Consider the following 23,250-nt stretch of genomic DNA (forward strand, 5'->3'; position numbering starts at 1 on the left):
AAATAAATGGTGCTTGGAATTACAGAACCTTAGAACTACATAATTTAAATGAAGTGATCACCGTTTTTGTGTCAGAGTTAAACCAAATACCAGATATGACCAATGAAGGTTCAAAATGACATTCATCCATGTGTAAGGATATACAACTTTAATTCTATGAATACAGGATTCTTTTCTTACTGTAATTCTGCTTTCCACAGTGGCTTCAGATTGTGACCTTTGTCATTATCTTTGCTTTCAGAGGCATTTCTGATGCCACCGAAATGAGGAAGTCAGCCATTACTGCAGCCAAGGTTATTATCATAAAGCATATGGATTCCATCAATGGAGCTTCTGGCCCCTGAGCTGCTGGTCACAGTGGAGGCAGCTTTTACTTGTGGGTAATAACACACATGTGTCTGCCTTTCTTGGGCAGCGTGTGGGCTGCCCGCATGTTGGAACAGATATTAAAGCAGTTAAACTAAAGCCTCCTTGAGTAACCCCAGGTTGTCGGGAGGTTATTTTGAGGTTATTGCCTTGGCCTGCGACTCCTGCTAGGACCCTCCCTCACTCTTCCACGCCTTGGTGTTGCCAGCCCTGGCACTCAATGCCTCAGACCTGGGAGCAGTCATGCACACACCCTTCTCCCCTTTATAGAAAGAAGCTATGCACGTGGACCCATAGGGCTCGATCAGCTCGAATGCAAGGAAACATCTGGATCTTTCTGTGTCTCAGGGGACAGCACCCAAGGCCTTTCCTTCCACTAGTGATAGTGTGTCTCCAGCAGAAGCCGGGAGCTGGGTGTGCCCTGCTCTGTGCCAGCACTCAGCCAGAGCCCCTGGAGACAAGGGGTGAGGAGACAGAAGCACAAGAAGGAACCAGAAAGAGTGAGGCCCTTACCCGTCTTCTCCAGGGATGGGTTACAGTTCTCTTTCCGTTGGATCTTCCGGGCTTCTTTAGATGCCATGATCTCTGGTCCTGTCCGAGCCTCAGGTCCTCCTGGAGGAGATAATTTATTCTGTTCCTCATCTTAGAGCCAATCTTGCCCTGTGATGTTTAAGTTTAAAGTTCAGGAGGTGGACCAGCCAGAGGAGTCACCACAGCTGTGAACAGCACCCCCCCAGAGGAGCTGCTGTCCACTGAAGGGCAGCTGCTACCACAACAGTCTGAGGAGCAACCGCAGCTCAAGGAGCCACTGCCACCCAAGGAGCAGCCACTGAATGACTCAATATCTAGATATGTCGGTGAGATCAAACATGGGTAGACAAAGAAACCCCCAAAGGAAAGAAAAGGAGGATTCGCCAGAAAAGCAGCTAAGTGAAGCAGAGGCATGCAACATGACAGAAAAGAATTCAGATTACGGGTCCTAGAGTGCATAAAGCAGATGGAGGAAAAAAATCAACAACTTATGCAAGAATCAAGAAGAAACAGATGAAAAAATCAACAACTCATGTAAGAATCAAAAAGAAATGAATGAAAAAATCAATAACTTAGGTAAGAACCAAGAAGAAATGAAGAGTGATATAGCTGCAATAAAAAACACCATGGAAAGTTTCAACAGTAGACTAGGAGAAACGGCGGACCAAATTAGTGAATTAGAAGACAGGGAAGCAAAACACAACTGAACTGCAATTGGAGAAAAAAATTAAAAGACAGGAGGAGAGCCTAAGGGAACTATGGGACAACATGAGACGAAACAACATACGAATAATAGGGGTGCCAGAACAACAGAAAGAGGAACAAGGGGTTAGAAAACCGATTTGAAGAAATAACAACAGAAAACTTCCCTGAGGTGGGGAAGAAATAAGTCACATAAGCACAGAGAGTCCCAAACAAGGTGAACCCAAAAAGACCCAAATCAAGACACATCATAATTACCATGGCAAGTGTTCAGGACAAAGAGAGAATCTTACAGGCTGCAAGAGAGAGACGGAAAGCTACATACAAGGGATGTCCCATTAGATTATCAAATAATTTCTCAACAGAAACACATCAGGCCAGAAAAGAATGGACAGAAATTTACAAAGTGATGCAAAGCAAAGGACTGAATCCAAGAATACTCTATCCAGCAAGGTTATCATTCAAAATTGAAGGGGAAATAAGAAGCTTCACAGACAAAATAAAGGCTGAGGGAGTTTATCACCACCAAGCCGGCAATGCAAGAAATGCTGAAGGGACTTGTGTATAAAGAAGAAATAAAAAGCTAAGAAAGAAAACAGGCACAAAAAATAGAAATGGCTACAAACAAGTACCTTTCAAAAATAACTTTAAACGTAAATGGATTAAATGCTCCAATCAAAAGTCATCGAGTGGCTGATTGGATAAAAAAACATGACCCATATATTCACTGTGTACAAGAGACCCACCTCAGAATAAGGGACTCACACAGACTGAGAGTGAAGGGATGGGAAAATATCTTTCAGGCAAATCGAAATGAAAAAAAAGCTGGGGTAGCAGTATTTATATCTGACAAAGTAGACCTCAAAGTGAAGGCCATAACAAGAGATAAGGAAGGCCACTTCATAATACTAAAGGGATCAATACAACAAGAGGATATAACCCTGATAAACGTATATGCACCCAATGCAGGAGCACCCAAAGACATAAAAAAAAAACCTCCTGAAAGATATCAAAGGAGAGATCGACAACAATACAATCATAGTAGGCGGCCTTAATACACCACTGACATCAATGGATAAATCCTCTAGACAAAAAATCAGCAAAGGAACAGCAATCCTAAATGACTCACTAGATCAGATGGACTTAATTGACATCTTCAGAACATTTCACCCCAAAGCCATGGAATATACATTCTTCTCAAGTGCTCATGGGACATTTTCAAAAATAGACCACATATTGGGTCACAAACAAAGTCTTCCCAAATTCAAGAAGAATGAAATCATACCAAGCATCTTCTCAGACCACGATGGCATAATATTAGAAATAAACGACAATAAAAACAACCCAAAATACTCAAACACTTGGAAGCTGAATAGCATGTTATTAAATATTGATTGGGTTACCAATGAATCAAAGAAGAAATTAAAAACATCCTGTAAAATAATGACAATGAAAACACAACGATCCAAAACCTATGGGACACAATGAAAGCAGTCCTGAGAGGGAAGTTTATAGCTCTACAGGCCTATCTCAACAAACAAGAAAAAATGGTAGTAAATCATCTAACTCTACAACTCAAAGAATTAGAAAGAGAGCAACAAGAAAACCCCAGAGTGAGCATAAGGAAGGAGATAATAAAGATTAGAGCAGAAATAAATGACATAGAGACTAAAAAAAATAATAATACATAAAATCAATGAAACCAAGAGCTGGTTCTTTGAAAGGATAAACAAGATTGACGAACCTCTAGCCAGGCTCACCTAGAAGCAAAGAGAGAGGACCCAAATAAACAAAATCAGAAATGATAGAGGCGAAATAACAACAGACCCCACAGAAATACAAATGATTGTTAAAAAATACTATGGACAACTCTACTCCAACAAACTAGACAACCTGGAAGAAATGGACATATTCCTAGAAAAATACAACATTCAGAAACTCAATCAGAAAGAATCTAAAAACCTCAATAGGCCAATAACTATGGAAGAAATTAAAGCAGTCATCTAAAAGCTTCCAGCAAACAAAAGCCCAGGACCAGATGGCTTCACAGGGGAGTTTTACCAAACATTCAAGGACGAACTAAAACCTACCCTACTCAGACTACTACAAAAAATTCAAGAGGAAGGAACACTTCTAAGCTCATTCTACGAAGCCAGCATCACCCTAATACCAAAACCAGGTAAAGACAACACAATGAAAGAGAATTACAGGCCAATTTCCCTCATGAACATAGATGCCAAAATCCTCAACAAAATCTTAGCAAATTGGATCCAGCAGTACATCAGAAAGATCATACACCATGACCAAGTAAGATTTATCCCAGGAATGCAAGGATGGTATTATATCCGCAAATCAATAAACGTGGTACATTACATAAACAAATTGAAAGAAAAAAACCACATAGTCATATCAATTGATGCAGAAAAAGCATTTGACAAAATCCAACACCCATTTTTGATAAAAACTCTCAGCAAGATGGGAATAGAGGGTTCATACCTCAACATAATAAAAGCCATGTATGACAAACCCACAGCCAACATCATACTCAATGGACAAAAACTAACACCATTTCCCCTAAGAACAGGAACAAGACAGGGATGCCAACTCTCACCACTCCTGTTCAACATAGTACTGGAAGTATTAGCCATTGCAATTAGACAAGAAGAAGAAATAAAAGGCATCCAAATTGGAAAAGAAGTAAAACTGTCCTTATTTGCAGATGACATGATATTATACATAAAAAACCCTAAAGACTCCATCAAAAAACTATTAGACTTAATATATGAATTTGGCAATGTAGCTGGATACAAAACAAACCCAGGAAATCTGAGGCATTTCTATACACCAATAGTGAATGTGCAGAAAGAGAGACTAAAAAAAAATCCCATTTACCATCGCACCAAAAAAATTAAGCTACCTAGGAATAAACTTAACTAAGGAGGTAAAAGACCTCTACTCAGAAAACTACAGGACGTTGAAAAAAGAGATAGAGGAAGACATAAACAGATAGAAGAACATACCATGTTCATGGATTGGTAGAATCAACATCATTAAAGTGTCCATACTACCCAAAGCAATCTATAAATTCAACGCACTTCCCATCAAAATACCAATGACATATTTCACAGATGTAGAACGAACTCTCCAAAAATTCATCTGGAATAAAAAAAGACCCCGAATAGCTGCAGCGATCCTGAGAAAACAAAGTAGGTGGATCTCAATACCAGATATCAAGCTGTATTACAAAGCCACTGTTCTCAAAACTGCCTGGTACTGGCACAAGAACAGGCATATAGATCAATGGAATAGAATAGAGAGCCAAGAAATTGACCCGAACCAATATGCTCAATTAATATTTGACAAAGGAGGAAGAATATACAATGGAGTCAAGATAGTCTCTTCAATAAATGGTGTTGGGAAAATTGGACAGATACATGCAAAAAAATGAAACTAGACCACCAACTTACACCATACACAAAAATAAACTCAAAATGGATAAAGGACTTAAATGTACAACGGGAGACCATAAAAATACTAGAAGAATCCAAAGGCAACAAAATCTCAGACATATGCCGAAGCAATTTCTTCACCGATACAGCTCCGAGGACATTGGAAACTAAAGAGAAAATAAACAAATGGGACTACATCAAAATAAAAAGCTCTGCACAGCAAAAGAAACCATCAACAAAACAACAAGAAAGCCCACTGTGTGGGAAAACATATTTGCCAATGTCATATCTGATAAGGGCCTAATCTCCAAAATTTATAGGGAACACATACAACTTAACAAAAGGAAGATAAACAATCCAATCAAAAAATGGGCAAAGGACCTAAATAGACACCTTTCAAAAGAGGACATTCAGAAAGCCAAGAGACATATGAAAACATGCTCAAAGTCACTAATCATCCGAGAGATGCAAATCAAAACAGCAATGAGGTACCATCTCACACCTGTCAGACTGGCTATCATCAACAAATCAACAAACGACAAGTGCTGGAGAGGATGTGGAGAAAAAGGAACACTTGTGCACTGCTGGTGGGAATGCAGACTGGTGCAGCCACTATGGAAGACACTATGGAGTTTCCTCAAAAAACTGAAAATGGAACTCCCATTTGACCTTGTTATCCCACTTCTAGGAATATATCCCAAAAAACTAGAAACACCAATCAGAAAGGATGTATGCACCCATATGTTCATAGCAGCACAATTCACCATAGCTAAGTTCTGGAAACAGCCTAAGTGCCCATCAGCAGATGAATGGGTTAGAAAACTGTGGTACACCTACACGATGGAATACTATGCTGCTGTAAAAAAGAAGGAACTCTTACCATTTGCAACGGCATGGATGGAACTGGAGAGCATTATGCTATGTGAAATAAGCCAGTCAATGAAGGAAAAATACCACATGATCTCACTCATTCATGGATAATAAAGACCATTATAAACTTATGAACAATAATAGATACAGAGGCAGAGCATCCTCGAACAGACTGTCAAACTGCAGCGGGAAGGCCGGCGAGGGGAGGGGGGCAGGAGGGGGGGTAAGATATCAATTGAAGGACTTGTATGCATGCATATGAGCATATCCAATGGACATAAGACACTGGGGAGGGCCAGGGGACTGTCAAGGGTGGGGGAAAAAAAGACATATGTAATACCCTTTGTAATACTTTAAGCAATAAAAAAAAATAATAAAATAAAAAAAACTAAAAAAATACAAAACTAAAAATGGAACTCCCATTTGATGCCTTGATCCCACTTCTGGGAATATATCCCAAGAAAACGGAAACCAATCAGAAAGGATATATACACCCCTATGTTCATAGCAGCACAATTCACCATAGCTAAGATCTGGAAACAGCCTAAGTGCCCATCAGTAGATGAATGGATTAGAAAACTGTGGTACATCTACACGATGGAATACTATGCTGCTGTAAAAGAGAAGGAACTCTTACCATTTGCAACGTCATGGATGGAACTGGAGAGCATTATGCTAAGTGAAATAAGCCAGTCAATGAAGGAAAAATACCACATGATCTTACTCATTCATGGATAATAAAGACCATTATAAACTTATGAACAATAATAGATACAGAAGCAGAGCTGCCTCGAACAGACTGTCAAACTACAGCGGGAAGGCCGGGGAGGGTTGGGGGGCGGGGGGGAGGGGGTAAGAAATCAACCGAAGGACTTGTATGCATGCATATAAGCATAACCAATGGACATAAGACACTGAGGGGGTAGGGGAGGCCAGGGGATTGTTACGGGCGGGAAAAAAAGAGACATATGTGATACTCTTTGTAATACTTTAAGCAATAAAACAATTAAAAAAATAAAATAAAAAATGAATGAACTACAGCTACTCACAACAATATGGATGGTTCTTAAAAACAAATGAAAGAATAGAACAAAAGAATGCACACCGTAATTTATTTCATTTGCAAAAAGTTCAAAAACAGACAAAATTAAACTATAGTGTTGGAGATGCAAATACAAGTAAATAACAATAAAGAAAAGCAAGAAGCCCAGCAGGTGTGGCTCCCAGGTTCGATTCCAGTCAAGAGCACATGCCTAGGTTGCAGGCTCAATCCCCAGTGTGGGGCATGCAGGAGGCAGCCGATCGATGATTCTCTCTCATCATTAATGTTTCTTTCGCTTCCCCCCTTTCTCTTTCTCTCAGAAATCAATTTAAAAAATATTTTAAAAAAAGAAAACCTAGAAAATAACTTCCATGCAGTCAGGGGAAGGAAGGGTGTTGTAATTAAGAAGGGGTACACGGTGGCTCCTGGCCATGTTAGATGTCTTGATCTGAGTAGTATTTAGAAAAGTGTTTACAGGCATACCTCAGAAATATTGTGGGTTCGGTTCTAGACCATCGAAATAAAAAGTAACATGGAAAAAAAAAAAAAAAGCTCAGGAGGTCACCTCACCTAAGTTCACTGAATGCAAAGCAGGTTTTGTTCCTATAAATCCCTCAGCTCCTCTCCTGAAATCTCACAGAATTGAAACTGCTCTTTCTTAAACTACAACTTGCGGGACATTAGAAGGCCTAGGATCTGAAGGAAGGTTTTTTGGTGCGAGGTTCAAAGTGCACGCTGCATCGGAGGTAATCTGGAGCATAAGTAACAGCTGGGCAGTGAGACGCAATGGCTACTCCGCTTTCTCAATAGCCACTTCCTTGTAAGACTTTCTGGCCAAGTGCAGCTGCACAACCAAAGTTAATAAGACGCTGAGACTGAAAATCCACTCGCTTTCAAACAAATGTGTCACTGCCCCGTGTTCTGGGGTTGCTGGGAGTTCGGGTCACCCCCACACCCGGTGCGGAGCCTGGCCCACATGCAGACTCAGCCCGCTTGTGTTTTGCCCTTGAATGGTGATGGGCCTGCGGGGGCGGGGGGGGTAGGGGGGCGGGCGGTGAGGGGTCAAGATGCAGAAAGGGGGGTGGGTAACCTGAAAACTCTCATCAGAGAGAGCCAGCTTCAAGGCTGTCACACTGCTAGCTGAAACCTTCCCTTCTCAGCTCTCCCTGCCCTGCCCTCGGCAAACCTGGCCCAGGGGGCATGTCGGAAGCTGGTCCATCCTTGCTGCTTGACACAGTTGCTGCAGGAAAGAAACATCTGCACAGCATATGTTTCAAAGGACTTGGCGTATATAGCATACTGTTCTTAATATATTTGCTCCCCTTAGTGCTATGTGTTTTAACGAAGGTCACCTCTCAGAGAAAGGTTGTTTCCCCAGGTAGGGATTTTTCCCTGAAGTTAGAGAGGGTTTTATCCCCTTAACTAAGTGCCAGGCGGGTAGTTAATCACTTTAACTATAAACAATCACGCTTAAGCTCCATAATCTTTACTCCCTGGAATGGAGATAAGAAACGCCCTAACCTTTGGAATAGAAATTGATAGGATTGGAATCAACTGGTATAAATACAGATGTAACAAGACAACAGGACACAGAACCTAGACACAGAACCTAGCTACAGAACCTGGATAGAACATGGCAAGAGAACCTGACTAGAACCTGGTGACTGAACTTGGCAAGAGAACCTGAATAGAATCTGGCTAGAGAACCTGGCAACCGAACCTGGCTGGAGAGCCTGGACAGAACCTGGCTGGAGAACCTCTCTATGCTGATCAACAGAACCTGGCTGGAGAACCCAACTATGCTGATCAACTGAACGCTGTCTCTGTGTCATTCCTTCTTCGCTGACTCTGTCCACACCTTTGGGGACCCCTGGACCTGCTGGGGTTGGACCCCAGCAGGGGAAGTGGGGACTCATGTGTGTGGGGGGCGGGGGGGGGGAGCCCGGGTAGAGAGTGGGAGGGTCCCAGGGAGGGTGGGAGTGACTCAGCCTCTCTCAGCACAGGCTCCAGGCCCCAGGAAACCATGAACTGTGTGCAGAGCGAGTTCACTGTGCAGCAGCTGAGCGCAGTGATCCCTGAAGACGGCTGCTGTGAGGGGACGTGACTGCCGAGCCCATCCTTACCGTTGCTCAGGGGAGGAGCTACCGGGCAAGCCCAGACCCCTCCAGGTGCGGGGAACGATGGCCACACATCTGAGCAGCCTCCCCTCCCCTCCGCCCTGTGCACCCATGCCCTCCAGGTGCTGTCACAGGCACAGGTCGCTGCCTCTCCCAGGAGCCTGCCCTGTGCCCGCAAGGCCCGCCCTCCTCCCTCAGGGTTTCGGAACCTGCTTTGCAGTCCCCAGTTGGTTGACTTTTTTTTGCTGGAGGGGAGTGATCTGTGTCTGGGGAGGGGGCTGAACTCGAGGAGGGAGATCTGGAAACTCCCACCAACCCTGTAGGGGCTCCCCGCTTGCTCACCTTGAGCCACTGCAGCCCAGAGACTGAGGCCTGTGCAGGGCTGTCCTAGAGGCTGTGCCTGGAGGGCTGCTTGGTTTTCTCCCAGAAGACCAGGAGTGGCAGAAGCTGGTAGGCGGGGGGGACACCCATGCATTGGGAGGGGCTGCCTTCTCAGGACCTGGAGTGTCAGCCGAGTGACCTGCAGCCAGGGATTGTGACCTCCACCTCCTCCCTGACTCTAATCCCAGACGCCTCAGGATGCGTGTGTGTGTGTGTGTGTGTGTTTGGGGGTGGGGCGTGGGGAGGGGGGAGGGACTCTTCTCCTGCTTGGGCATGTGCCCCCCACACAGAGGCAGGCCGGTTGCATCATCTCTGTTCACCATACCACATCCCACACTCAAATCTTAGGTTTCGCCTTTTTTTTTATTTAAAGAAAAAGTTTTCTTTTGAGCCCATTTCCAAGGGGCCATGACCTTCCAGCTTCAGCTATGACCATCCAGCCTCTGCTATGACCTTTCAGCCTCGGCCATGACCTTCCAGCCTCGGCCTCAGGCTATCTACCTCCTCCCGGCCTGTCGTTATCATCTGTCCCCATCACGTGCTATCTGCCATCTACGCTGCAGCTGGCTCGCTGCCACCCGTGTCCTGCCACCACCCAGGTGACCCCAAATCCATGTGGAGAAGCCACTTGTCATCCTGGCCTCCCAGCTCCTGAACCATAAAACTCCTCATGATTCAGCAACACCCTCACTGCGATTCTTCCTCCCTCTTTCACACAAAACTTGTCTTTAACAACCATCTGTATCCGTTTCCTCCTCTTGTCCCTTCACCTGCGCTGTATCCCCTGGCTGCCTCCTCGCTGCTGCTCATTGTGGGCCCCATGCCCCCCTAGTCCTCACAGACCCCCGGCCCTGCACTTCTCAGAACCTGTGTGTGCATTGCCTTCTGCTGCTCCTCCATCCGCCTCCCTGCTCAGCAGCCATGTCTGTCCGGCCCAGTGCTTTCTCCTCCTGCCCCGTGCATGTGAACCTACGTCCCCGAGGGTCCTGCCCTCGCCTTCCCTCCCGGCCTGCCCTCCCACCGCCCCCCAGGGGAACCTGCTCTCCCACCGCCCCACACGGGAAACCACACTGTGGATGCTTCGATTCCAGGGCCACCCCAGGCTGCCGCTTCCGTGGGAGCCCCAGCCCTCACCCTCCTGCCAGTCGTTCCTGTTATGCCCAGATTTCAAGATCCCCAAAAGCCCACCAGGGAGCCAGCCGAGTCCGATGCAAAAGATAAGAATCTATTCGAGCTAGCTCGGCTCCCCGACCACACTCACCGACTCAACGGCAAGCCAAGTGGCAGAGAGAGAGAATTCTGTGTGGAGAGGGGTTTTATAGGGGGTTGGAGTAAGGGGAGGAGAAAGGACTGTGGGCCCTGCCGATTGGCCAGGTGCAAGTCGGTGTCTTGTTACACAGGATGTAGTCATATCTATGGCGCGCACTTCCCTTGATTGCCATTGGTTAGTTTAAAGAAGTCCTGGGTGTGGCTAGCAGAGGCTTGGGCTTCCGGGAAGAAGCTCCTTGCCGAGCACATGGCTGCACAAAAATGGAGGATCCAGGGTAAGATGGTGGGCGTAGCCCTTACCCTGGGGCAAGATGGAGGGCAAAGCCCTCACCCTTTCAGTTCCTGCGTGTCCATATCCATCGGGGGTCCCGCAGCCTCACTGCCCCACATTCTACACCACATGAGCCAGCCCTCTTCCTTCCCATCCCCGCTTGGTTATTCAGGCACCATCCTTCTTGTCCGGCTTACCCACCTTCTCTCTGCCTCACAGGTAGCGCCATGGACTGTGCACGGCCCTGGGAGTGCACTGTGTGTCCTGACTCCACTTCCTGCCATGGTAACCCTGACCAGCCACAGAGACCCTGACTAGCCACAGTGACCCTGATCAGCCACAGCTGGTCAGGTCAGGTCAGTTTCCCAAAGAGGGGTGGCAGCAGGCGGTCACAGCCAGGGATCGGCGGCTCCAATACTAGGAAGCAGGGACACCCAGTGCAGGAGAGGCATAGGCTGTGGGAAGTGAGCCTGCGGGGAGGCGGGCAGGGACCAGGGCCCAAGCACTGGCTGCCACTGCTGGACAGTCAGACCTGGCTCATTGGAGCGCTGTTCTGGGGGCCACTGAGGAGCGGGGGGACTTTTTTTCTTAAGATACTTGTGTTTGGGAAGCTCCCCCAGCCCAACCTAAAATCAAAAGCGAGCAGGGCCCAATTTTGAATGCAGGCACGCTGCATCTAGGCTATTTCGGTTAATGCTGCCACCAGAAGCTTCAGGGCTCTCTCCCGCCAGGCTTCTCACAGTCCCCCAGGCGGTTCTTTCTATCCAAATAACCACCTCCCCGTAAGCACTGTACTACCCCTGCTGGCTTCCAACTTCGGAGCGCCAGCTTCTGCCGCTATGCTCCTCCCCTAAGATTCCCAGAGGCAAACAGAACAGCTGATAAGAAGTTGGTTAGATGCTCAGGAAGGCAAATACGGCCTCCTGTAAGCAGAACACACGCAGATTATCACTGGAAAGCAAGTCAAGTCGGCCTCACCTCCAGCTCAAGGGATGGAGATAAACGTGGGCACACACATGTTCCACACATGTTCCCGGGGCAGATGCATTTGGACCATGCCTCCTCTGGCCACACGGGGAAAAGGATGGAAGAGGTACTACCATTTACTGGGTGCCAGCCGCCTGCGCCCTAGGGCAGTGATGGCGAACCTATGACATGCGTGTCAGAGGTGACACGCGAACTCATTGTTTTGGTTGATTTTTCATTGTTAAATGGCATTTAAATATATAAAATAAATATCAAAAATATAAATCTTTGTTTTACTATGGTTGCAAAGATCAAAAAATTTCTATATGTGACACAGCACCAGAGTTAAGTTAGGGTTTTTCAAAATGCTGACACTCTGAGCTCAAAAGGTTCGCCATCACTGCCCTAGGGGAAGGCAGATCCAGGCCAGCGGGGACTGTGGGGGGAGGAGGGGGAGAGAAGGGCACTCAGAGTTCCAGGAAAAGAAATCCAAATAATCTGGTTCATGCGCCTGCGGGGGGGGAGGTGGGGGGGGTGGGGGGTGGGGGCTCCAGACGGCCTGCAAGGAGGAGAAAGCAGGGTAGAAGCTGCTCCAGAAGCTGCTCCGGAGAAAGGGGGCGAGCCAGAGGACGTGCTCCACATGGAGGCCAGGGGGGAAGCGCCAGGAAAGCCCAGGGACCGTGACCCAGCCACCGCGGGGAAAAGATAAAAGATGAAATGACTTACCAGTCAGAGGGCCCTACATCCCACCCGGGCACTCACCTGGGCCTTGGCACTGATTGCAGATGCAGCCTGGACAGGGCACAACCAGCTCAAACCTCGTCCCTGCTCTCCCACGGCAGCAGTGGTAGCGTGGCCTTGCTCCCTCCTGGGAAATGAGGTTGTGGACCTGCCTTTCACCCGCTGATGGTTGGCTTACTGTATGGTCCACATAGGGACAAGGGCTTAGGGTATTTGGCAGGTGCGGATTGGTGCTTCAATGTACAGTCCATATAAGGTACATGGTTAGTCACTCAGGTATTTCCCTGCTGCAGGTTAGGTCATACTCCGCCCACCAGTTGGGAGAAGGGAGGATCTATCAGTTTGCTGACTCTTGGCATGAAATCTGGAGATTTTAACTTACAGCAGTTCTCAACCTGTGGGTCCCGACCCCTTTGGGGGTCGAACGACCCTTTCACAGGGGTCGCCTAAGGCCATCGGAAAACACATATATAATTACATATTGTTTTTGTGATGAATCACTATGCTTTCATTATGTTCAATTTGTAACAATGAAAATACATCCTGCATATCAGATATTTACATTACGATTCATAACAGTAGCAAAATTACAGTTGTGAAGTAGCAACGAAAATAATTTTATGGCTGGGGGTCTCCACAACATGAGGAACTGTATTAAAGGGTCGCGGCATTAGGAAGGTTGAGAACCGCTGACTTAGGGTATTTGGCAGGTGCTGATTGGTGCTTCAATGTATAGTCCATATAAGGTGCCTGGTTAGTGTTAGGTTAGGTGGCTCAGGAGGCGGCGAAGGGAATAAAGAGAGTTGATCAGAAAAGGAAGGAAGGAAGGAAGGAAAGTTTATTCTGCAGCCCCGGGAGACACACGTACCCCAAGGACAGGGCACCCCAAGGACAGGGCACGTGGATTCACACCAATAGGGAGGGGGGCGCTTTTTTTTATACTGCGGTTGGGTGAGGGGCAGGGCCATGAGCTGAGGTATTCAGTTGAGGAAGTTTCCCCTGCAGGGGGTCAGCAAGGTATTCAGGAAGGAGTCAGTATCTGTGTCTGGCACGTTGATCTGTGAGAAATTCCAGGGGAAGTCCATTGTCTCATCACATGTCTGATGTATCCGATTCTGGGCTCTCTCTGACCTAACAGGTACTCAGGTATTCCTGGGCTGCTGGTTAGGTCATACTCCACCCACCAGTTGGGGGAAGGGAGGATCTATCAGTTTGCTGACTCTTGGCATAGAATCTGGAGGTTTTGACTTAGGTTAGAAGGTCCAAGGAGGGTTCCCTGAGAAAGCGGCCCATAAACTTGTAGTTAATCAGGCCAAGAATTGGGGAAGAGCATTCCAGGCCGAAGGAAGAACACATGGGAAAGCACTGTGGTCTGAAGGAACCTGGCACATCCTAAATATTGGTAGCCTGTCAAGGACTCTAGGATGTAACCGGAACTAAAGCTCATGAGCATGGTGCAGTCATGAGGAGCCAGATCCTCTGGGTCTGATAGTCCAGGTCCAGGATATTGGCTCTTACTCTGAGAGCAACGGGAAGCCATTGAAAGGTTTATAAGCAGTAGGGGGATTCAGATTTCCTTTTTTTTTTTTTTCAGTATTTTTTTAACGATATATTTTTATTGCCCTAGCTGGTTTTGCTCAGTGGATAGAGTATTGACCTGCAGATTAAAGGGTCACGGGTTTGATTTAAAAAAAAAAAAAGATACTTGTGATTGTGCTGGGCCCGGTAACAGCATAGATCCCATGTACAGGACTGAGGTCAGGGCCTCAGCTCCTGGGTCACCGTGGCCTCCGACACAGCAGACAAGCTACTGAACAACATGCCAGTTTCTCCACCTTCAAATGCGGGTAGCTCCTGCCTTTCCCCACTTCAGGTGTGTGGAGACCCTGAGCCAGAGAGGTGAGCTTAGAGAGGGACAGGTGCCCTGAGCCTTTGCTTTTACAAAAGCATGTGAAAATCTAAATCCTGTTTCCTCTGTGAAGTTTTCAGTGAAGTTATAACCTAACAGTGGATTTGAGGGCTCGCTTTTGCAGAAGGGCAGGTGTTCTCCAATCTGTGCATTTACATCTGGTGCTCACACCTCTTTCTAGTTCTCATGTATCTGCCATGTGCACACACCCAGCAGGACAGTGCTGGATCATGGCTAGGATGACGTACATGGCAATTGTGACCTTCATAGTATGAAAAAGAGGCAGTCAAAACAAAAGCTCATAGAGACTCACAAAATATCAACCGCCTCGCCACCCCCTGATGCACACCCTCCTGTAATGCAGCTGCTGGAAGAAGATAAAGTGGTACATCGTGTGAGAACATGAGAAAGTGGTACATCATGTGAGAACATGAGAAAGTGGTACATCACATGAGAACATGAGAAAGTGGTACATCGTGTGAGAACGTGAGAAAGTGGTACATCATGTGAGAACATGAGAAAGTGGTACATCACATGAGAACATGAGAAAGTGATACATCATGTGAGAACACAAGAAAGTGGTACATCCTGTGAGAACATGAGAAAGTGGTACATCCTGTGAGAACATGAGAAAGTGATACATCATGTGAGAACACAAGAAAGTGGTACATCATGTGAGAACGTGAGAAAGTGGTATATCATGTGAGAACATGAGAAAGTGGTACATCACATGAGAACATGAGAAAGTGATACATCATGTGAGAACACAAGAAAGTGGTACATCCTGTGAGAACATGAGAAAGTGGTACATCCTGTGAGAACACGAGAAAGTGATACATCATGTGAGAACACAAGAAAGTGGTACATCGTGTGAGAACGTGAGAAAGTGGTACATCATGTGAGAATATGAGAAAGTGGTACATCATGTGAGAACATGAGAAAGTGGTACATCGTGTGAGAACACAAGAAAGTGGTACATCCTGTGAGAACATGAGAAAGTGGTACATCCTGTGAGAACATGAGAAAGTGGTACATCATATGAGAACATGAGAAAGTGGTACATCCTGTGAGAACATGAGAAAGTGGTACATCGTGTGAGAACATGAGAAAGTGGTACATCCTGTGAGAACATGAGAAAGTGGTACATCGTGTGAGAACATGAGAAAGTGGTACATCGGGTGAGAAAATGAGAAAGGAAAAGGCCTGGACCACACCATCAGTGATGCACGTGCTGATGAAGGGGGGTGGCAGGTGGCCCGGCTGGCATCTGCGGCCCTCGCTCTCAGATCCAGGAGCCCTGCCCAGAGGTTCTGCCCAGGGCTGGGTGGAGCGGAGGAGCGGAAACCTCCAAGCTCCTGGGGCCTGGGACCCCGGGCAGTCAGAGACACACAGGCCAGGCCTCTCCCTCACACATGGTCACATGGTTGGAAGTGATGCCTGTGGAGAAATGCCTGTTTCCACAGAGATGAGGCCGGGAGGGGTCTGCTAAGACCAGAATGCTGACCAGGCTGGGTCCTGGGCTGGTGCAGATATGAATTTCCCATGTGCTTTTCTACTTCTAAGTTTTCTGGTTGAATATATATTGTTTTTATAATAATATGTTTTACAAGAGGAAATATTTAAAACCAGGGCAGGATTGTAAAGACCCCCGTGCGGGCTATGCGTTTAGTTTTCCAAGTGTGTGAAAGAGCCCCAAACAGTCTGTCAATACGCAGGGTGACGTCGCGGAGCTTTTCCCTTTTTTAAAGGAGAGGCTGCCTGTAAAGTAATGTAGGAACATATTTATTCATCTTTTAGAAAATTTCAGATTCTTTCAAACACCAATCGGTGTACATCTGAGAGAGCGCACACCCTGTTAAACCCAAACTAGCTTTCACTTCTTTGCTCTGCCGGACGGGGACACGGAAGCCGGGTCGTTGACGAACGGGCTGGCCCGTCAGTTGACTGCACTCGGGAGGAGGCGGCCACAGCGCTGTCCCTGTGGGTCCGCCTGACCTGCAGGCATCGCTCACTCCTTCTTGAAGATCCTCTTGGCTTCTACCCCTTCGTACATGTAAGTCTGAAAGGTGTGAACAGACAGGAGGTGTTAACAGCATTAAGATTTAAGGCTAAATTAAGAAAAAGATTAAATTGATTCATATAATGTTATTGCTTTGAAGTGAATTCATAGTGTTTTTCCTTGTTCTTGATAGCAGTATTTTGTACAGATACAGAACACACCTAATTAAAAACATTCATTTTTCCTGGCTGGCATGATTCAGTGGTTGAGTATCGACCTATGAACCAAGAGGTCCCAGGTATGATTTCCAGTCAAGGCATGTGCCTGGGTTGCAGGCTTGATCCCCAGTGTGGGGCATGCAGGGGCAGTCGATCAATGATTCTCTCTCATCATTGATGTTTTTCTCTCTCCCTCTCCCTTCCTCTCTTACATCAATAAAAATATGTTTAAAAAAATGAAAAACATTCAGTTTGTAATCACATTTCAGTTAAAATAGGCATCGATGTATTAGACATAGATGTAAGTTCTCTTCAATACATAGGCACCAGAAAGGATGCATACTGTTAAAATCAGAAGGTTTATGAGAGTAATAGTCTGGTTATGGAGCTATAACTCAGGAACCACAAGGATAAAATTGCTGTTGTGTAGTTACTTGGCTTTGGGAAGCAGTATCATCAGTTACAACTCACCTGGACCAGCTCACCACCTACGATTTCTCGGACGGCGTGCAGCTCCTTGCCGTTGTCCACCCGCTTGAATCTCCCGACGAGTTTATCTCCCTCCAGGCTCCAGGTCCCCTACAGAACAGGAACGTCACAGGAATGAAATGGACCGCTGCGGTTGCCCACGTGTCAGGTGCTGCTCTGAGTCGGGTGGGTGGACGCCTCGCATCTTCACAACCACCCCGTGAGGTGGCCGTTGCTCTCCCTCTCATAGGTGAGAACACAGGTGGGAACCAGCCAGCCCGGAGCCGGACTGACCACAGCTAAGCTGTCACGCAGCCCCACGCGCTGGCTTGCAAACCCGCCTGGGAGCAGAGCGCCTGAACCGCTCTGTGGTTCTGGTCAGTTCCAGGGCCGGGCCGGCACCCCCGCTGGCTTTAGTTATGGACTGTTATAGGAACTTTATAAGGGACACAGCGGGTCAGATGCTAACACTTCCATCGTCACTGCAAGCATAGAATTTAACTAGAAAAAGTCCGAGGACAGAAAAGTTTTCAAAAAATCAGTTGAAACATGACTCCCTAAAATTTAGTATCTTAAACATGACACGGTATGAACTACAGTTAGCATTAGACCTTTCCCTCTCTCACTCATTCATAATTATTTTATTTAAATTACACTTATTAAACGTCTGTGATGTCTGGTTAGAGAGCTAAACGTTCTGGTTGCGTCAGGTATGGAAAGTTGGTCTATGAATAGGTCTAGAGTCAGTCATTCAACGGGCTTTTTCTAATTCTTATTGTTCAGTCCCGGTTCCTTACAGATACGGGTGGAAATAAAAATGTATCCAATCCTCCCTCTGCAGCTGTGTGATATGCAAGGTGGTAAACTCATAAGTGAGTGAGACCCGCCTTAGCCAACTGCCAGGGATGGGCAGCGGCTCCCGGGCTGGGCAGGGAAGCCAGAAGGCATCGTATGAAAATGTCTCACAGTGAGTTCTGTGCCGTCCGCAAGGCTGTAGTTGAAATTCACACCGAGCTCGAAAGCGATTTCAGCGGTCCGGAAGGTGCTAGACTCCTTGATGGTGAACTTGTTTCCTTCATGGCTGATGATCAGCTTCAGGTTGTCGTGGGCGGCCAGCTTCCTTTTCACCATGTTGATGCCTGCAAGCAGGAGGGTGCAGTGAAGTCAGCACCGGTTCCGGTTCTGCCTTAACAGCCTCACCTTTTGAGTTTGCAATGGGGGGCGGGGGGGGGGGAGGGAGGAAAGGCCCCAGGGCGCGGCCTTGCAGGCTGGCAGGTGCTTCTGCAGAGAAAGTCCCTGCCCAGCAGGTCCTGAGCCCTGACAAGCTATTCTCCCTGAATTTGTGAAAAAATAAATGGAGCATGGAACTACAGAACCTTAAAACTAAGTAATCTATAATAATAAAAGGGTAATATGCTAATTAGACCGGACGTTCTTCCTGATGAAGCTGGAGCAGAGGAAGCCAGACCTGGTCCCAGGTGCCTGCCGGCTGCTAGAGAAGGGAAGCCGGTGCCAGCAGCCGGGAGTAGAAAGGCCTACTCTCGCATGAATTTTCATGCATTGGGCCTCTAGTTTAAATAAAATGATCAACCTTTTTGTCTCAGAGTTAAACCAAATTCCAGATATGACCAATGAAGGATTAAAATGATATTCATACATGTGTAAGGATATACAACTTTAATTCTATGAATACAGGATTCTTTTCTTACTGCAACTCTGCTTTCCACAGTGGCTCAGATTGTGACCTTCATCAGTTTCTTTGCTTTCTTTTTTTTTGTTATAAGTATTTTTATTTTTTTAAATTGTTTTATTGCTTAAAGTATTAAGAAGAGTATTATATATCTCTCCTTTTTTTTTCTCCCCTTGACCCTCCCCTAGCCTCCCACGCCCCCCAGTGTCTTGTGTCCATTGGTTATGCTTGTATGCATGCGTACAAGTCCTTCGGTTGATCTCTTACCTCCGCCCCTGCACCCTATCTTTGCTTTCTGAGGCGTTTGGGCTGCCCACATATTGGAACAGATATTAAAGCAGTTAAACTAAGGCCTCCTTGAGGAACCCTAGGCTGTCGGGAGGTTATTTCAAGGTCATTGCCTCAGTCTGCAACTCCTGCTAGGACCCTCCCTCACTCTTCCATGCCTTGGCGTTGCCGGCCATGGGACTCAATGCCTCAGGCCTGGGAGCAGTCATGCACACCCCCTTCTTCCCTTTATAGAAAGAAGCTGTGCATGTGCACCCACAGGGCTCAGTCAGCTCAAACGCGAGGAAACATCTGGATCTTTCTGCGTCTCAGGAGACAGCACCCAAGGCCTTTTATTCCACTAGTGACAGTGTGTCTCCAGCAGAAGCAGGGAGCCGGGTGTGCCCTGCTCTGCGCCAGCACGCGGCCGGAGCCCCCGAGGTCAGGGGGTGAGGAAGAGGGAAGCAAAAGAAGGAACCAGGAAAGAGTGAGGCCCTTACCCATCTTCTCCATGAACTTGTCATAGTTGTCGTTCCGGTCAATCTTCCAGGCCCCGTCAAACGCCATGATGTCCGTTCCAGTCTGAACCTGTTGAGCGAGACTCAGGTCCGCCCGGAGGAGAGAATTTATTCTGTTTCTTATCTTAGAGCCAACCTCGCGCTGTGATGTGGAAGTTTAAAGTTCAGGAGGTCACCTCACCTAAGTTCACTGAATGCAAAGCAGGTTTTGTTCCTATAAATCCCTTAGCTCCTCTCCTGAACTCTCACTGAATTGAAACAGGATAAGCACGCCTGCTCTTTCTTAAACTACAACTTGTGGGACTTTTGCTTAAAGAATTAGAAGGCCTAGGATCTGAAGGAAGGCTTTTTTTGCTGCGAGGTTCAAAGTGCACGCTGCAGTGAAGGTAATCTGGAGCATAAATCAAGTAACAGCTGGGCAGTGAGACTTAGTGGCTACTCTGCTTTCTCAATAGCCACTTCCTTGTAAGTAAGACTTTCTGGCCAAGTGCTGCTGCAAGACCAAAGTTAATAAGACACTGACACTGAAAATCCACTCGCTTTCAAACAAACGTGTCACTGCCCCGTTTTCTGGCGTTGCTGGGAGTTCGGGCCACCCCCTGGACCTGGTGCGGAGCCTGGCCCGCATGCAGAATCCGCCCGCTTGTGTTTTGCCCTTGAATGGTGATGGGTCTGGGAGGGGGGGAAAAATTCAAGATGCAGAAAGGAGGCCGGGTAACATGAAAATTCACATCAGAGAGAGTCAGCTTCAAGGCTGTCACACCGCTAGCTGAAACCTTCCCCTCTCCGCTCTCCCTGCCCTGCCTTCTGCAAACCTGGCCCATGGGGGAAGTGGGGACTCATGTGTGGGAGACCGGGGTGGAGGGTTGCAGGGGGGATGGGAGGGACTCAGCCCCTCCCAGCGCAGGCTCCCGCCCGCCAGGCCCCAGGACACCGTGAGCTGTGAGCAGAGGGAGGTCACTGTGCAGCAGCTGAGCGCAGTGATCCCTGAAGACGGCTGTTCTGAGGGGACTTGACTGCCGAGCCCGTGGTTACTGCTGGTCAGGGGAGCAGCTACCGGGCAAGCCCAGACCCCTGCAGGCGCGGGGAGCGATGGCCACACATCTGAGCAGACTGGGGCTCAGCCAGGTTTACATCTGCTGGTGCCCCCGGGATCCCCTTTCAGGGAGCTGCCCACTGTCCATTTCATCAGCCGGGCCATTGCAGGGCAGTGGCCACCAGTCCCAGGTGTGGCGTGGCGATCGCACCTTCTCTTGCTGGCCTGTCCATCCTCCAGGGCAGAGAAGGAAAGGCATGAACGGGGCTTAGGGCTCCTGCTGTGTCTGCAGCCTCGCCTCCCCTCTGCGCCCCCCCCCCTCCAACCCCCACACCCCCCAGGTGCGGTCACAGGCACTGCCTGCAGGCCAGGCTCCAGCGGGTGTGCTGTCTGCTGTGTAGGCCATGCATTGCTGCCTCTCCTAGGGGCCTGCCCTGCGCCCACAAGGGTCAGCATCCCCCCCAGGGCAGTGACCTCCGGGGTCTCAGTGTCACTCAGAAGAGACACCAGAGACACGCAGCCCAGAGACTGAGGGAGGCGGTGCCATGTTGGGGGCTCACCCCAGAGGGCAGGCTCTGGAGGTCATGGGTCCTTCCCATCCGCCCCTGCTCAAGCCCCAGAGGCGGGAAAGGGCTTGGAGAGAATTGTGCCCAGGATCATTCATGGGAAGCAGCCTTGTCAGCCTCCCTTCTCCCTCAGCCTTTCAGAACCTGCTTTGCAGTCCCCAGTTGGTTGACTTTTCATGCTGGAGGTGTGTGGTCTGTGTCGGGGGAGGGGGCTGAACTCGAAGAGGGGGGCGTCTGGAAACTCCCACCACTCCTGCAGGGGCTCCCTTCTCGCTCACCCTGAGCTACTGCAGTCCAGGGACTGAGGCCTGCGCAGGGCTGTCCTAGAGGCTGTGCCTGGAGGGCTGTTTGGTTCCCCCCCCCCCGTCCCCCCGCCCCAAGACCACGAGTGGCAGGAGCTGGTGTGGGGCATCCGTGCAGCGGGAGGGGCTGCCTTCTCAGGACCTGGAGGGTCAGCAGAGTGACCTGCAGCCAGGGATTGTGACCTCCACCTCCTCCCTGACTCTAATCCCAGACGCCTCAGGATGTGTATGTGTGTGTGTGGGGCGGGGGGCACTTCTCTCCTGCCCGCACATGTGCCCCCCACACAGAGGCAGGCCAGTTGCATGATCTCTGCTGCTCCCCACACCACATCCCACACCTAAACCTTAAGTTTCTGCCTTTTTTTTTTTTTTTTTTTAGAAAAGCTTTTCTTTTGAGCCCATTTCCAAGGGGCCATGACCTTCTAGTTTCAGCTATGACCATCCAGCCTCAGCTATGACCTTCCATCCTCAGCCATGACCTTCCAGCCTCAGCCTCACGCTATCTACCTCCTCCTGGCCTGTCGTTATCATCTGTCCCCATCACGTGCTATCTGCCATCTACACTGCAGCTGGCTCACTGCCACCCATGTCCTGCCACCACCCAGGTGAGCCAAGTCTACGTGGAGAAGCCACTTGTCACTTTGGCCTCCCAGCTCCCGACCCATCACCTCATGCTTCATCTGCTGACACCCGGGCTGCATCTGCCATGGGCCCTGGTGGCAGCCCCTCCACCCTCGGCCACAGCTCTCAGCTCTCAGCTCCACTTTCCCTGATGCATGGCTGGGAGACGTCCGTCAGCGTGGCCTCTTCCCCCCACAGGCCAGCTGAAAGGGAGAGACCTCAACCTAGAGGCCCTGATGCCCAGTGCTCCCCGCGGTCGGTCTCGGCATTCTCCACGGGGGGCTCCCACCAGCCCATCCCCGCCCGTCTCCCGGCACCAGGGCACCAGCGCTGGGTTGGCTGCCCCTGATCTAGTTTCCTGCCCGGGAAGGCCGAGGGCCGTGGAGAGGGGGCAGGCCCGGGGCTCTGAGGGAGTAGGGGTGGCCTGAGCCCCCTCCAGCAGGGGAATGGCAACCCCGGGTTCCTGGGTGCTGGGGAGCGGCCTGCGGCCTTCAGGGAAGGACGCCTATCGAGGGGCGAGGAGGTGGGCTGTCGGAGCCGGGGTTGCGGTGCGGGGCCAGGGAGCTCGGGAGGGAGGGAACAGGGCAGTTCGCTGGAGGACTGGTGTGCTGGGCTCCCACCTGTGCTTGGGCTAGGAGGCCCCGCATGGCCCTGCGGACGGGGGGATGGTGGGGACCGCCCAGGCTGCAGCTGCCCAGAGCCGCGGGCCCATCCCAGGATGGCCTCCTTTTCCACGCAAGCAGAGACCAGCGGACGCGCAGCCCCCACCCTTCCCCGCACCCTTCCCCTCAGTGGAGGGGCGAGGACTGCGCCCTCCATCTTGCCCTGGGTCCTCCATTTCTGGGCAGAGCCATGTGCTCTGCGGGGCTTCTTCCCGGAGGCCCAGGCCCCTGCTGGCCACGCCCAGGATTTCTCTGGACTAACCAATGATAATCAAGGGAAGTGCACGCC

The 23,250-nt window shown here is 48.9% G+C and overlaps 1 protein-coding gene across 1 annotated transcript; it reads right to left on the minus strand.

Moving 5' to 3' along the window:
* Positions 1-16,375: 16,375 nt before the first annotated feature.
* Positions 16,376-19,912, minus strand: FABP2 (fatty acid binding protein 2). The gene is made up of 4 exons (XM_059695581.1): positions 19,757-19,912; positions 18,266-18,438; positions 17,303-17,410; positions 16,376-16,673 (listed from the first exon to the last, which is right to left on the minus strand). The coding sequence occupies exons 1-4, from the start codon at positions 19,821-19,823 to the stop codon at positions 16,623-16,625; spliced, it is 399 nt and encodes a 132-aa protein (XP_059551564.1). The 5' UTR covers positions 19,824-19,912; the 3' UTR covers positions 16,376-16,622.
* Positions 19,913-23,250: the final 3,338 nt, after the last annotated feature.

This window comes from Myotis daubentonii, chromosome 5 (genome assembly GCF_963259705.1).
Source record: "Myotis daubentonii chromosome 5, mMyoDau2.1, whole genome shotgun sequence".
In the NCBI taxonomy this organism is placed as follows: Eukaryota; Metazoa; Chordata; class Mammalia; order Chiroptera; family Vespertilionidae; genus Myotis; species Myotis daubentonii.

Bases quoted from the DNA above. Each gene is read 5' to 3' on its own strand.
- FABP2 (XM_059695581.1), bottom strand. From the start codon at position 19,823: ATGGCGTTTGACGGGGCCTGGAAGATTGACCGGAACGACAACTATGAC. The intron at 18,439-19,756 runs GTAAGGGCCTCA...TCCTGCTTGCAG, and splicing joins CAAGTTCATGGAGAAGATGG to GCATCAACATGGTGAAAAGG. The intron at 16,674-17,302 runs GTGAGTTGTAAC...CACACCTTTCAG, and splicing joins TAGGTGGTGAGCTGGTCCAG to ACTTACATGTACGAAGGGGT.